Source organism: Gossypium hirsutum, chromosome A07 (assembly GCF_007990345.1).
Source record: "Gossypium hirsutum isolate 1008001.06 chromosome A07, Gossypium_hirsutum_v2.1, whole genome shotgun sequence".
NCBI lineage: Eukaryota > Viridiplantae > Streptophyta > Magnoliopsida > Malvales > Malvaceae > Gossypium > Gossypium hirsutum.
Window position 1 is genome coordinate 3007443 of NC_053430.1, and position 16561 is coordinate 3024003.

The window sequence follows — 16561 nt, forward strand, 5'->3', positions numbered from 1 at the left end:
ATGAAACAAACCAACTAAATAAGACGCATAGCCCCACTTTAGGCTGAGTCCCTACGAACCAAACCAACTAAACTGAATGATAGTCATAGCCTGACTTTTTGACTAGGTTATTAAGAAACCCATTGTTTTTAGTTTAACTTTATAAGGTTGCTTGCATCTTCATCAACTTAGGAAGGACGGACTATGTTGGGAAAATAAAGGTGGATTCTGATAGTTAACAACAAAAGATAAAGAGTTTCGCCTTCTCCAAGGCAAATTGTTACACATGGATACAACAAAACATTATCCCAAAAAGGTAGAAGGACAAATTTGCATAGAAATCTGGACCAATCCTCTAATTTAATAAAGTCAAAGGTAAAATTCCAGAAAAAGTAAAATCATTGCAACATGCATTTCAAAATGCCTAATGTCTAATAGTGCCTTAAAACTTGGGAAAGAAAATTCCGACATGTACATTATATTATTTATTACAATAAAAATTTCCACAGGTCTGAAAAAAACAGAGAGAATCAAATCTATAAACTCAACCTATAACCGAAAGCGAGATCTTTCTATTTTCTCTACAGGGAGTGTACATGATTCCAATACCAAACATTCAACACCAAATATGAGTCGAGAAAAATATCTAACGAAGGACAATGAGATAAAATAAGAAACAAGTTAGCCACCAAAAAAAAATATGTAAAAAAGAAAAACCAAATCCAGGTTCACATGCTACCAGCTCTTCCAGGAGTGGTTTTTGTTGATTTAATTTTAGCCATGTCAACAAGGTCCCCAAACAGCTTATCCTCAGGTTTTGAAGGCTTACTAGGCGGAACGTAAGATGAAGTGGAAACCTGGTAGGAAGAGTTTCTCAGGGCATTGTCATCTCGGATGGATAGCCCATACATTTGCTGATTGAGATACTGTTGCTGACCATACCCATATGCTCCCATTTGGTTGCCATACATTTGCTGAGGATACATCGAACCCATCTGGCCAGCTGGCATTTGCTGAGGATACATTGAACCCATCTGGGCCCCCAGCACTTGCTGAGGATACATTGAACCCATCTGGCCCGTTGGCATTTGATGAGGATACATGGAACTCATCTGGCCCACAGGCATTTGCTGTGGAACCATGCCTGTATACTGTGGTGCTCCCTGGATTGGCTGTGCATGATAACCAGCAAACTGGTTTCCCAGAGCCACATGATTATTAGTCGTTGGTAAATGACCAGTTGTGGTTGGCTGAATGTACACACCCGCCGTTTGATCACTTCCCACATACTGGGGATGCTGAGCACCTGCAACTGGGCTAGAGTCTGCTGCCTGTGCTTCCCAGGGTGGTGGTGGTAGTGAGCCACTGCTCTCAGCACCTCCTCCACATGCAAAAAGAAAGGTTCATTAATTTTAGATGTAGTGGAAGCAAGAATACAAATTCAGCCTGCCAAAGAAGCCTAGAATGTCACTACATAAATTTCTTGAGAGGAAGACCATGATTATTTATTATTAATTTCCTAGAATGGTACGTGGCATGCCGTGCTTACATGTGCCTATCCCTAGGGAGCTGTGCCAAAAGTAAAATGATCTACTTGTGCATCAGAAATCTATTGTAATCAGAATCGAACCATTGACTGGTGAGGGTGGCTGTTGCTGCTGAACCAGCTGACCATTCCAGGCAGGAACGGTGCCTTGAGCATATGGCTGCTCATATTGAGGAGGTGTTCCCATGTTTGGTGCAGTTCCATTTGCATGAAAATTGTGCTGCTGCTGGTGCTGCTGCTGAATTTGAGGAGTCAAAGGGTTGGTTTGTCCAGCCAAACCTGAAGACTGTGTGTTAACAGAATTGGAGGTGTTGCTACCATCAGAGAACATATCAAAGAGAACGAGGGCATTCTGCTGTGATGCAGGAGGTGCTTGTTGTGGTTCACCCAAAGAAACAAGGGCCAGTGAATTATCTGCCTTAGGTGAATTGAAGTCATCACCACTAAGCAAGTCCATTTTGGGATTGGCAGCTGGTGGAGGAGTTGAACCATTAGTTGCAGGAGGAGCAGGAAGCAGTAACTGATTAAATGGTGAACTTGTAACAGTGCTTGAAGTGGATCTGCGAAAAAACCCCGTTAGTTAAAGCTCAAGCTACTGGAAATATAAGATGAAGGGTTTTAGATAACCCAAAATTAAATAAATTTAAATGTTAATCCTAGCAACATAACATTTTATAAGCAACTCAGCCACTCCTTGTAGAGGTAAATTCGCTACTAATCCCTAGATCTAAAATGTTAAAGAGACTGCCACTTCAACATAACCATGCATCTGCAATAAGCAATTTGTTTCAAAAAACCCAGGAACCAAATTGTACCAAGGATTCAATGAACCAAATAGATGAAAGAAACTTGTAATTAAGTTCCAAGATGCGAGGAGAAGTGTATGGCTACCACCAGTATTGCTTAGGAAAAGAAGTATAATGCAGCATATGTAACAAAGAGAACTTGCAATTCTAAGCATATTCCTACGTTAGTTGTAATAAAAAGATTAAAATACAAAACACCAATAATTTTAATCACAAGATCCCTGCATATGGAATCCAGTTCAAAGAAGCCTAATTACCTCCCCTCAGACTGCTTGCTACTGTCTCCAGTATCAATTAGTGGACTACCGACATTCACAAGTTCTTTTGCAGGTTCAGGCTTAGGTTTGTTTGCTTGAGAAGGAGTTCCTGAAGCTATTGCTTCATGCCTTGCTAGTACGCGTTGCAAATCATCATTCAATGCTAAACCTTGACATAAAAGTGACTCATCCCTGCAAGAGATAGATAACCAAAGGTGATATGTGTCTTAAACGTTAAAAGCATTTCACACAATTTCTTGTAACAATCCATAGAGGTTGTAAGCTAACATGCCATAATAAGTGAAATATCACACAAATTTATATAAATGCAAAAAAGATATTCACTGGCATAGGTTAGGGGAAAAAATTGATACATAAATCAATTCCTTCACAGGTTGCTCCAGCTCCTAGTCACCATAGCAACAAGATTTAATTGAATAAATAATGATGTCCCTTTGATCTCAACTCAGGATATCACTCCTCTTCTCGGTATGTATTTTTAATAAGTGATACTAGCAAAATCACCTTAAGGACCATGAAATAAAAAGAGAATGCCATGCAGAAAAGCATGACACATTCATGAAAACAGATGATAACATCAAGTCTTCAACTTATAGTGATACTAGCAAAATCACCTTAAGGACCATGAAATAAAAAGAGAATGCCATGCAGAAAAGCATGACACATTCATGAAAACAGATGATACCATCAAGTCATCAACTTATAGAGAGTATGAAGGGCCCAGGAAAGTTGTAGTAAAAGATTGTTTCCTTACGATGTTGAATTAACAAGGTGTACAACTCTTTGTTTGTAAGTACGGCACTGCTCCACCAAATCAACAATCACCTCTTGCCTAAGTCCCTGAAACGGTAGATGAAAAAAGATCAGTAAATATGCAAATAGAAACTGAACATAAAGAAACCACAACTTGCATTATATCTTTAGTAGAGGATTTAGCAGCGTGAAACTTCATAAACTTTCGAAAAGATTTTTCATTATGAGAGCTGGAAAAACATAAGTTTACACAAAAAAACTGGTTCACCATCTAATGAATTTGAGCATTGCCAACCAGATTTTTTTGCAAACGCCAGTTATATTAAGACTTAGGTAGTCACCTTAAATCCAATTAATGACTTGCCACTTAGAAACTACATTACCATGCACTTGCCAGAACACAATTAATTTAGCAAGTAAACAAAATGTCTTCATTCCTATACGTATCAAAATGCAAACAAATACCTCCTTGTTTCCGGGATCTATTGCATTTAGCATTTCTGATAGAACATCCATAATACCACGCGCATTCTGAATTTCTGTCAAACTGATAAATGAGACTTCTGTTAAAAAACAATATGTATAGCAATGTAATTTCACCATCAATAATATTATAGAACAAACCATTCACATTGCTTCAACTATAACAACTACTCTATTTCTAGGAGACAAGGATAATCATTGGTGTGACAACACCAGTCATGGTTACCAGCTAAGGACAGGGAACACTGATGTGCTGACTAAAACTGAAGTTAAAAACAAATAGGAAAGTTTTTACCCAACAACTCACATTGATCTCTTTAAAAAATACATTAAGGAGTGAACAAAGAGTTTGTTTTGACAATTACTCTTATTTTAATACAGAGAAAATATTAAATAGTTCATACACACAAACAGAATGAAATATTATCCTTCCGAAGCAAATGAAAACTCACTGTGAAGCCCATATCAAAAAATATTTCAATAAGCTCTGTAATTTTTTATTAGACAATCATTAAAAGAACTTATTGTGGGCAGCAGCCTTCTGCATAACCATATTACTGCAGCACAACTTCTACAAAGACATTATTCAGAAATTTCTGAAAAAACAGACTAGGCCATCATGAATTTGACTGGGAACAATGGAAAACATTAAAAAAAACAACCATGCTTTTACGACTCAAACAACTAAGGAACAAAAATAATACCTCAGGGTTGGAAACTCTGACTCCGCAGAAGACTCAGCTGTGTCTTGCCGATCAGAATTGCGAATATTTGGAGGATAAGAAGACAAGGGTTGTGTTTGAGGAGGAGTAAGTACGGGCGCAGACCTCTCAGATCTTGGTGGGAATACTGCACCAAGACGCTGAACAACAAACCAATTTGCCTCAGAGAGAAAAAAGGAAAGGGGAAAAGGCCACACTATGTGGAAGGATAGCATATGAAGAATACAAATTAAGATCATGAATGAAGGATAGCATATGAAGACTTGGATCCCAAGAAATACAAAGCATGTCTTGTACAATTTGAGATGAGTCCTTAGCAGACATACCAACAACTCTTGGTAGGCAACATAATATTGTGGATATCTTGCCCTCGCACCTCCAAAAGCTTCTTGCCAAGTGTCAATCAGAATCAATATCTTCTCTTTAACATTAAAGTCGGGCTACAATTGAGCAGTACAAAAATTGAGAAGTTTTTACTAGAAAAAAATAACTACAAAATGGGACTCCCTACCTTTTTCTTGACTATTCTAACCATCTCATGAAGAACATCCCTCTCTGTAACGTGCATGTGGACAATGTCCCCACAGTTTTTTATGATAGTTTCTAGCAGCTAGAACATGGGAAGTAAACCAAATTTAAACAAGCTTAGCTCAATGTAAGCAACAGGTAATAAAACAGGCAACAAAAGTGATCATTATATCCAGGCATTAGTAGAAACCAACGTAAAAGTTACTAGCGGCTTACAGTTAGTGCAAGAAGTTGAACTTTAGGATTTTTACTTCCAAGCTTCTTCTTTATGCCTTTCACAACATCTTTTGCTTGCCTGATAATAACCATAACATTTCACTACTAGATTAAGAAAGCAAAAATTATTCAAAGTTAAAAGATATAAATCCAGTCAGCTTCTGGAGTTAACCAGAAAATTAGAAAACTGAACCTTCAGTCCTTTCTTTCTTTCTTTCTTTCTTTTTTTTTTTTTTTGTTCATACCTTCAGTCCTTTCTACTTTCTATAAATCACAAGAACTAAAAAGAAAACCGGCAAAAGTGACCAAAATTAATCAACAAAAAAAAACAGTATTAAACTTAATTACCATGAAGCTGCTCATCTAAAGCTAACAAAAATACAGCTCATATTTGAGAAAAATAAACTTAATATTAGCAAGATAAAGCCATACGGTTATCTTTCACTTTGAGAAAGGTAGTTGACTCTCTATAACCAGTCGAAGTTTTTATATGAAATTAAATCCTCTATCAATCAACAAAAGCCACATTTAAAACCCTTATAATCAAATACATCCATGATTGAAATTACATGTTGAACAAAGAGAGAAAAAGCAAAGCAAAGTGATCGATCTAATAAATTTCCTGAACCAAATCTCGCCCATTAAACTTGCGTGCTATAAAAGAGAAAAAAAAATATTTATCTTCTCTCAATTTTACAAATAATAGAAAACAAGAGGAGAAAAATTCAAAAAAAGAAGAAGTAAAAGCAAGTCCAACACCGAAACAAGAAAGAAGACTAGATTCACAATCTTCATATTCATTTTTTATAATCAAATTGAACACAATCATCAATAGAATCATAAGAGCAATAACAACTTCTTAGAAGAGAGGAGAAATTGGAATCCAGAGCGACGAATACCCAGGGTCGTGATTAAGCATATCGCAGATCTCGATATTCCTAGCCCAATCAGGCCCGATCAGCAAGTCACTCGTAGCTCTCTCTACCATAGAGTTCACCATCTTCGCTGACAAAAAATAAAGGATTCGCACACACCAAAAAAGTAAAAAGAAGAACAAAAAACCAATCAGATTCCGATCACCGCCCGGCGCGATCGCGACTAACGGCAGAATATTCCGGAGACTCCTCCGGCACACCCAATCTAACTTTATCAAGTAAACCAAACAGTCCAAAATCTTCAGCTCTCTCTCTCTCTCTCTCCCCCCCTTTTCTTCCTCGCTTCTCTCGCCTTTTGTTTCTGAGATTAAATCGAATAGTCTCTTCTTTTTCCGTTGAGAAAAAAAAATAAAAATAAAAATAAAAATAAATAAATATATATATATATATTCCTTTCGCTTCACTTCCTTTTTCCTTTATTAGCTTCTTTATTTCAATTATTTGGGAGGTGATTAAAAAAATAAAAGACCAACCAAAATCAACCACGTGTCAGTCGATGGTTTCGCTGACCAGTTATATCGAAGGGCTGCTATCGTTTTATTACTGGATTTGGTGCTTCGTGAGATGGCCTAAGCACGTGTCGTTATTGATGTATCTCAGTTTGGTTTTGAAAAAAAACGAGCAGTCCTTACAATTTTTTCCTTTGGAATTTCGCAATTTTTTTCAACTTCATCTTTGAATTCAGATTGTGTTAAGGTATAATCGTGTAACAAAGTATCATGTAGTTACCTATAAATTTTTAAATTTTTTTTAAAATATTATAATTTATTTATAGTTTCTTTTTTACTTCTAGATTTAATAGTTAAAAGGATCAAATTGAAAAAAGTTATCAAGTTTCTTGGGTAGTGCTTGAAAAGTCATTTTTAGGTGTAATGATTTATAATTACACAAAGATAACATGTTTAAGTAACCATTGTAATTAGTGGGTCTCAATGAATTGGTGTAATTAGATTATCTCAATAACAATTTTTAATTATTCGAGAGGGTGAAAACTTGAGTAATTATATGGGTAAGTATATTAGTTTAATTTTAAAAATTTATTTTTATACAAATTATGGCTAAGAAGTACTTAATTATATGCTAATGCTATATATTATAATAAAAATTTTATTTATAAAAAATGTTATAATTTTTTATCACAATTTATTTATAAAAAATAGCTTTCTAAAATTATGGCAAAAAATTATATTATTTATAAAAAGTGTTATGAAAATTATTGGATAATTTATAAAACCTTATTTATAAAGGTTATATATTATAAATTTTATGCTATTTTTTCACTTAATTTAGTATTATAAAAAGGGATATAACTTAACATAAATCTTTCTCCAAGTTAAGTTTATATAAATTTTTATAATTAAAGATACAGGCTATTTGGACTGTGAATACAAATATTATAAGGTCAATGCTAATTATGCAAATATTAAAGGTTTTCTTAAACTATATCATGAGATATAATACTATTTGAGAAAATGATGTTAGACATAAGCACCATAGACAGCTAGTGAACTATTTAATTTATAACATTCGAGGTTTTGAAATATGGTTGAGAAGACATTTATTGCTTTAAAAAAATATTTTCCTATATTAACAACATCACCTTAGTATAATATAAAATAATAAGATTGACTCATATTAGCATATTTCATATTTCATAACTTCAATCATAGGTGAAATTAAGATGTTCCATATTTCGAATAGTGCATCTTGATAATTTTAATGATTCAGATTCAAATGCAAATGATGGTAATGAGCATATGTTAAATATTAAAGAGGGAATAACCTAACAAATATGCACTAGAACAATTAGATAAAATTGCATATAATGTTTTACTTTTCTTGTTTTTTTTATTAGTAATCATATTATCATTACTTTTTTAGACTAACATAGTACATATGATGATTTTATTTTAATTTTTTTACTTGTTTAGAAATTATTGTTATTATAGTAATATTTTTATAATAATTAATATTTAGAAAATATAAATTATTTAATCATGTAACTACAATTTGCACTATAAACATGACATAAGAAATTACAATATTATTGAGTAATATTTTCTCATATCTTATTGATAGGAATGTTCAGGTATTTACATATGTTGTTACAGATACTATTACAGCTCATGATAGGGCTCCACTATTTTGTCTTGACTCCGTTGCCTCTAGTACTAACATTCTCTGTCCCTTGTACTGACATTCTTTGTGAACTCCAGATCTACTGGGCACATGTCTATAGAGCACGCAGTCCTTTCTGTTCCTAGGTTTGACATTTTGGGTAGGCTCTGCACCTATTAGACATGTGACTGGGTGGCCTGCAGAGCACGCAATCATTTCTGTGAGCTCATTGGATGTATGCGAGCCGACGACTTCCCTGAGTTCTTGCGAGCTCATTTGATGAATCAAATCGAATCAAATATATTTAAATAAACAATAAAATCAAAACATATTTGAATCTTACTACTCAAATTGATTTTGTATTTTTCAAGTTTCTTGTTCAATCCAACTATATTTATTCTTCACGGACCAATAGAAAAGACAATTTTTTTAGACTCTACATCTTATAGTCATTTTGAGCCCAACTAAATTTGAAGTCGAGTTAAATCAAATCCTTAAACCCCATAAAACTCTTTCAACATCTATTTCACCATCCACAAGACTTGAACCTAAAACTTTAACGTTGTCTCAATTATTACCAATTGTAGACACTCAATTTTGCCCGGGCCTAGAAATAAGTCCTAAAACAAAAATAATAAACCCAAAAAAAATGAAGTCCAAGTTCAGTCTAAAATTACAAACATATAATTTGGCCCAATTGGAATGGCCCAATTGGAATGGCCCATTACTTGAAAAGATTTAAGGTCCATCTATAAGCTTGACTCATATGGAAATATAATCTTTAAGGATATACAATCTTAGATATGATATGCAATCTTAGATATGATATGCAATCTTGAAGATATGATCTTGTAATCTTGGAGATTTAACTTGTAGATATCCTTTAATCTTAACCATTGATGTAATTGATTTGTACAGTTGGATTTGGGGAGGCTCAACTATAAATAGAGGCCTCTCCCTTCATTGTAAATCACTTGAGTTTTGGGAAGCAATAAGAATTCTTAAGAGCATTCACTCAAATTTCTCTCCCTCTTGCGTTCTTATTTTCTACGGTTTGTTCTTATTTATTCTTTGTTCATTTTCGTTTTCAACCTTTTTTATTTTGATTTAATCCCTATTTCCTTTATTTTTAATTCTCTTTTATATTTTATTTTTTTAATAATTTTAGTATTATATCAAACTATTTTTTTATTAAATTCTATATTATTCATTGTTTTAAAAAATATATTTCATTTAATTGAAAAAGTTTTTCTTAAATAAGGCAATGTTTGGTGTTTAGAAATTCGGGAAATAGTGCCCTAACATGCTAGGTTGCGATTTTTCGTTTGACTAAATAACCAAATATCATTTTAATAAATTTTCAAAATCATGAGATAATTTTAGTTACAAGGATTTAAAATATCGTGTTCTAACATGCTGATGTAATGTTTGTATACTTTCGGAAGAAAGGAATCTCAAGTTTCAACTTTAAATTGTTCAAGTTTTAAAATCTTTTCAAATTTTCGACATTAGGACAATAAATAATCAATTCGGTACCAATTTTGGGCGTTACGAGGGTGCTAATCCTTCCTTGTGCGTAACCAACTTCCGAATCTATTTTCTTGAATTTCGTAGACCAAAATGTTTTATAAAGGTGATCCAATCACACCTAAAAAGGCTGGTGGCGACTCTCATTTTCATTTTTCAAAAAGTCGAACCTCGTTTTCAAACCTCCCTTTTAAAAATGGTTTCGACAGCTTGGCGACTCCACTGGGGACCTATAAGAGAGTCAAGCTGAAAATTGATTATTTTCTATCTTAATGTCGGAAATTTGGAAAATTTTTAAAATATGTCATTTTTACATGTGTTAGTTGCATATGTTTGTTATTGTTTACGCACACATTGCATTTGCATGACCGTTGTGGTCACACCCTTAAGTGGAAGTGAGAAGCTATGCTTTCGTGAGGTTTTCACCTCCGCATGGGCTAGTGGATTGCTTCCGGGATACATCTGTACCTATGTCTTCGTGAGATTTTCATCTCCGCATGGCTATAGGAAAATGTGTCCCCCTGAACCGAACTTGGTCCATATGAGCCTATAATTGGCGAGGATTGAGGAATCTGCTGGTTCAGGTACCCTTTAGAACCGAACTACATATAGTGAACTTTAAGTGCTTGCCCCAGGTAGTATGATGATGACCTTTAGTGCCTACATTTATAAGTTCTTATTTATTATATATTTTTTTATATATGTGATAGTGACTTGTTTTTCTTATTTTGCTATCATTGCATGTCATTTATCATTAAAATGTGTCGATTCAAGGTTCGATTTTTGAGTTAGAAATTTTTGTAATGGGGAACGAATATCTTAATAAAGTGGAGGACAACTCTTTCATTTGTGCTTGGTCAGAGAAAACCCAGATAGAAAAAGGAAATAGTGTCATCGAAGGATACACATTAGAATTATGGGACTACACTCTCATTAGTGTGATGCAAAATAACCTCCAAGAGTTAAAGGAAATATGGGATTAATGGAGTAACGAAGCCAAGCAGTTGTTCTACAACTGTTATGGGGAATTGCAGTATTTGCTTGACATGAAGATAGATGAACAATTCAAGGTGAGCGTGGGGAGTACTGATGGACACTTCTACCATTACAGATGAAGATAGTCACCTCGTGGATGGTAAGGGTTTAAGACCTACAAAATTGAATTGAATGGAAAGAATTTTGCTTATGATGGTAAAAAGGCTCACTTACTATAGGACCACTACCAAACAACAAGCTGAAATTTACTGTGGTACTTTAGGATGTTGTACTTATCAGAAATAATGGAAATGCAAGCCCTGATGGCCGAGACAACCCAAATGAGCATGAAAGAAAGAGATTAAAGAAGATCGTATCATTTAAAGACCTTTAAAGTGGAGATTAGCTATGCTGCAAAGATACTCATGCAAGCAATTCGAAATGTTCTGTGGAGGCAGAAATTTAAAGACTCTAAAAAAGCACTGAGGATGTTTGATATCATTTTAAGGCAGTATGCTGCGAAGCTGGAATGCCTACTTGTTCGCCAATCTTTCTTTCAAGGTAATCAGAGCAACTTCATAGATATTGGAGAATGTGTCTTTGGCTGTAAAGCTTACTTCATAGGTGAAGCCGTAATTCAAATTCAAGAGATAGCTGATCATTTATAGATACTGGTAGAAAGGGCAAGCACGTTGAGCACCAATATGAGCTACAGTCAGATCGTGGTCGAAAGTTAGCTTTGTTATTAGATAAGGTTAAGACTCTGGGCCTACGAGCGTTAGTGTATTTGTAATTCGTTTTATGAAAAGATTTTTGTTCCTTAAATAATGTTTTCTAAAATGAAATTGAATCAGAATCGATATCCTTTTGCATTCATGTATTTGCATCTAATAGCATCTTATCACATCATTTGCATTCAAAATTATAAAAAGACTCTAATTAGTTAAAGTTATCAAAAAGAGAAAGAAAGAGAGAGAGAGAGAGAACAGGGTCACGGCTGAGTGAAAAAGAAGTTGAATAGGAATTAACGATGTTCCCTTACATATCCCCGACTTTTGTGTCAGGAGGGATAGCTTACCCGGAGAAGGGGGTGTTTAGAAATGAAAATCATCAATGAGGAAGGGACTGAACAAAGAAACCTTGAGGGCATTCACCCTTACGAACCGGGAAGTTCTTTAAACAATTGGACTGCAGAAGAACTTCCTGTAATCTTTAGGAATTTTACGGAGTAATATTTAGAAGACTCTTATTGCTCTAAAGCCAAGGAGTAATGAGATTTCTTTTGAGAAGTGGACTCATGTTCAGACATTTTTATTTTCAATAAAACATACTTTTATTATTTATCCGAGTAAATACTCTTTCATTCTGATTCTTTTGACCTTTGGCATTCTTTATAAATTTTCATTTCATGTAAATAGTCATTCTTGAATTCATTTATTCCTTGTATATTCTTTTGTGTGCCTATCATAGATCCCTAGATATCAATGACACGGGCAACGATACTACAGATTTAGAGTTCCTTTTGAGTGCGATATGTGTTTAGAGGAATCTCAGTACTTTGAAGGTGACAGAAATTGTGACTTGTTTCTGAATTTGTTGAAAATGGTTTATACCCCATGAAGTGGTGGTAGGAAATATAGCCTTAGAGGAAGGAAAGATTGCAAAATTAGAATTAGCTGAGGAGACAAGACAAGACAAGACCTTGTTGAGACTATTATGGGAATTCAAAAATGTGGTCCAAAAACGCATGCAGGAGGATTTGCAATTGCCAGAATAAACATAAGGTTTTGGGGCACTGTTGGTCCACCATGAAAAGGGATCGCATTAGTTGTACAATGAATGCCAAATTTAAGGGAGTCAAGACTTATGGGGCATGTATGTTATGGGCCCGAGCTCGTCAAAAGTTTCAAGCTGACAATGACTCATCTTTGTGGACGTCAACTGCTCCATTAAGAGGGTAGATAGCTTCATATGCCAATATTCCAAAGTCAAAAGTCATCCATTTCAAAAAAAAAAAAGATTATATATAACTGCACAATGCCAAAAGTTTGCAGTCTTTTCAAAGATAATGCGCCATACCACAGTACAACAAAGGTTGCCAAAAGAAAAGAAAAAGAAGAAAAAACAAATTACAGAAGATGACCGAGACTGATAAAAATTTACATAAGAAACTACCGCCTACTCTCTATGCTTACGCTGGGGCAAACAACTTCAATTTCAGTTGTTTCAAAGGTTCCAACCATCATCCTTGGAATGGGTGCATTGTTTGGCTTTCCTGAGCAGTCTGATGTGCCGTCAATAGCTGCGATGGTTGGCTCCAGGCGGTGGCCATTGATTTCCAGCTATGGAGCATCAGGCCGTACGCAGTCTCTGAAGCTTAAAATGATAGATTCTTTCTTCAAAACCAATTTCTAACAAAGTGGATGACGGTATCATGAAGGAAGCTCTCTTAGACTTCTATACAAGTTTAGGGAAGAGAAAACCTGATCAAATCATTATTTTTAGGAATGGGGTTAGCGAGTCTCAATTCAATCAAGTTTTGATTAAGTTGTTGAGGCTTGCAAGTTCCTTAACGAGAAGTGGAACCCTAAATATTGTGGTTATTGTTGTATGAAAAACCATCATACCAAGTTTCTTTTCAGTAGGGATCTCCTGACAATGTGCTACATAGTACTGTCATTGACAACAAAGTATGCCATCCAAAGAACAATGATTTTTACCTTGGTACCCATGCTGGAATGATTGGAATCACGAGGCAGACTCACTATCATGTTCTCTTAGACCAGGCTGGGTTTTTGGCTGATGATCTGCAAGAGTTTGTTCATTCTCTATCCTATATGTATCAAAGGAGCACCACAGCCATATTTGTTGTGGCTCCTATTTGCTACACTCATTTGGCAGCTTCACAGTTGGGGGCAATTTATGAAGATTAGGGATGCTTCAGAAACATCATCGAGTTATGGTGGGATGTATGCTCTGGGAGTAATCTCTGTACCTCAGCTTTCCAAGTTGAAGGATGAAGTCAGCAACTTCATTCTTGTCTGCTGAGAATCATTGAACCATCTTTTTGTAGGGTTTGACAAACAACAGCCAGGACTGCTGCTGGGGCAATCCCTTTCTCATGGGTTTATGAATCAAGATTTTTCCTCCAAGCTTTGATAGAGTCAAGAATTGAATACCTCTAGTAAACTTAACTTGAAAGTATTCATCCTAAGCAAATGTACCAAAAATGGATGACACAGACTTATGACAAAGAAGGTTCGTCCAAAAGAATTTCATAAAGGAAACATTGTGCTGAAAGATATCCTTTCCATGTAAAAGGATACCGAATTGGAAAGGGCCATATGTTGCGAAGAGGGCTTTCTCTAGAGGTGCACTGATTTTGACAAGAAATGGATAGGAAAAATTTATCTGATCCAGTGAATTCGGACTCGGTCAAGGAGTACTTTGTCTGAAGGAGAAAGGAAGCTAAGGTGAAAACCCGCAAAGGGCACTTTGGGACTTCTATTTAAAAAAAAGAAAAAAAGAAAAAAAAGAGAAAAAAAAGAAAAAAGAAAAAATAGAGAGGCCGAGGTGAAAACCCGCAAAGGGCGCCTTGAGATCAAAGGGGTTTTGAGTTGAAAACCCGAAAGGGCAGCTCAAATTTGGAAAGTCATGCAGTAACTTTGTTATACCGGATTCGGTGAGAAGTGAAGTATGTTACATATCGAGGCATCAACGAATTACTTTAGATCTTTTAAACACATGTTGAACTCAAAAAAAAAGTTCTTCATGGAGCTGGTGTATAGACGCTCAAGCGGCGATATCTAGGGCATCTAACTTTTATCAAGACTCAAAAAAAAAAGTCTTCATGGAGCTGGTGTATAGACGCTCAAGCGGCGATATCTAGGGCATCTAACTTTTATCCTACTTGGTATCTTTAGATTCTCTTTCTTCTCAAAGATAAGCTATCAGATTAATTTCCTTTGTATTTTTAGACAAATTTATTCAAATTTAATTATCCTCTGGATCTATTTATTCGTCCTCTATTATTCATAAAGTGTGTTGCATAGAAATAATGATTGATGAACTAAATATCTTTACAAACAAAGTTTTGCATATTACTCTGGAAATTTCTAGATAATACAAGAAACTGAAACAGGACAATTGTTTAAGAAATTCCTATATGTGAGGGTCGGATATACTCGGGGAAATTGAAATTTCTTCTTTAGTCTAAATGATGATTGGATAAATCAAATGATTCGATCAGAGGATCATTTTACAGACATTTTCGGTGGGTCATAATATTTGGAGGCTGAGTAGGAGTGATATTTTGAGAGAAACAATGATGAGCTACTACGAAGGAATGAGTAGTGACGTCTAGAATAGGGGTCATATTCATAAACATTTTGCATTATAACAGGTTTAATTAGGAGCATTTGACTCATTTCGATCATAGCATCCTAATCATTAGGCATGAACTCATACACATTATACAGTTCATATCCTTCAAAGAGATAATAAAGATTGGTGCACCTTAACCCCCCAAGCAGTAAGGTAATAGGCTAAAGCATAGCAGATCTAACCTTCAAGTATTTACACTAAAGCAGATCCAAGATGATTTGGTGTCTCTATATTGTTAAGGAGCAGATCGAAGATACCAGATTTGGCGTCTCTGTATTGGCAGGGAGTAGATCGAAGACATAGCTGATTTGGCTTTCACGTGTTTACATTGAAGCAAATATAAGATGATTTAGCGTCTCTGTATTGGCAGAGAGTAGATCAAAGATGACTGATTTGGCATCTCTGTATTCGGCAAAGAGCAGATCGAAGACATAGCTGATTTGGCTTTCATGTGTTTACGTTGAAGCAAATCAAAGATGAATTGGCATCTCTGTATTGACAGAGAGCAGATCGAAGATAACAGATTTGGCATCTCTGATATTGGCAGAGAGCAGATCAAAGATGACAGATTTGGCATCTCTATATTTGACGGAGAGCAGATCGAAGACATAGCTGATTTGGCTTCCACGTGTTTACGTTGAAGCAAGTCTAAAATGATTTGGCATCTTTGTATTGGCAGAGAGCAGATCGAAGATAATAGATTTGGCATCTCTGTATTGGCAGAGAGCAGATCAAAGATGACAGATTTGGCATCTCTATATTCAGCGGAGAGCAGATCGAAGACAGCTGATTTGGCTTCTACGTGTTTACGTTGAAGCAAGTCTAAGATGATTTGGTATCTCTGTATTGGTAGAGAGCAGATCGAAGATAGCAGATTTGGCATCTCTGTATTGGCAGAGAGGAGATCAAAGATGACAGGTTTGGCATCTCTGTATTCGGCGGATAGCATATCGAAGACATAGCTGATTTGGCTTCCACGTGTTTACGTTGAAGCAAGTCTAAGATGATTTGGCATCTCTGTATTGGTAGAGAGCAGATCGAAGATAACAGATTTGACATCTCTGTATTGGCAGAGAGCAGATTGAAGATAATAGATTTGGCGTCTCTGTATTGGCAGAGAGCAGATCGAAGATAGAAGATTTGGCGTCTCTGTATTGTCAGAGAGTATATCGAAGAGAAGAACAACAGATTTGGCATCTCCGTATTCGACGGGGAACAGATCCAAGATGATTTGGCATTCCTGTGTTTACAGGGAACAGATCGAAGACATAGCAGATCTGACATTCCTGTGCTTACAACGAAGCAGATCAAA

General features: G+C 35.5%; 1 protein-coding gene across 4 annotated transcripts; it reads right to left on the bottom strand.

Annotated features, from left to right (window-relative positions):
* Positions 1-428: 428 nt before the first annotated feature.
* LOC107900513 (TOM1-like protein 9) lies at positions 429-6648 on the bottom strand. Of its 4 annotated transcripts, none has more exons than XM_016826127.2 (10): positions 6211-6648; positions 5312-5390; positions 5079-5177; positions 4894-5007; positions 4550-4707; positions 3828-3909; positions 3364-3449; positions 2589-2780; positions 1610-2085; positions 429-1357 (listed from the first exon to the last, which is right to left on the bottom strand). In XM_016826127.2, exons 1-10 carry the CDS (start codon positions 6309-6311, stop codon positions 708-710), a joined length of 2037 nt encoding a protein of 678 aa, XP_016681616.2. In that variant the 5' UTR covers positions 6312-6648; the 3' UTR covers positions 429-707. The 4 variants fall into 4 exon arrangements, with proteins under 4 accessions (XP_016681616.2, XP_016681615.2, XP_040973121.1 ...); XM_016826126.2 differs by having other exon boundaries at positions 429-1360; positions 6211-6645; XM_041117187.1 differs by lacking the exon at positions 5079-5177 and having other exon boundaries at positions 6211-6645.
* Positions 6649-16561: the final 9913 nt, after the last annotated feature.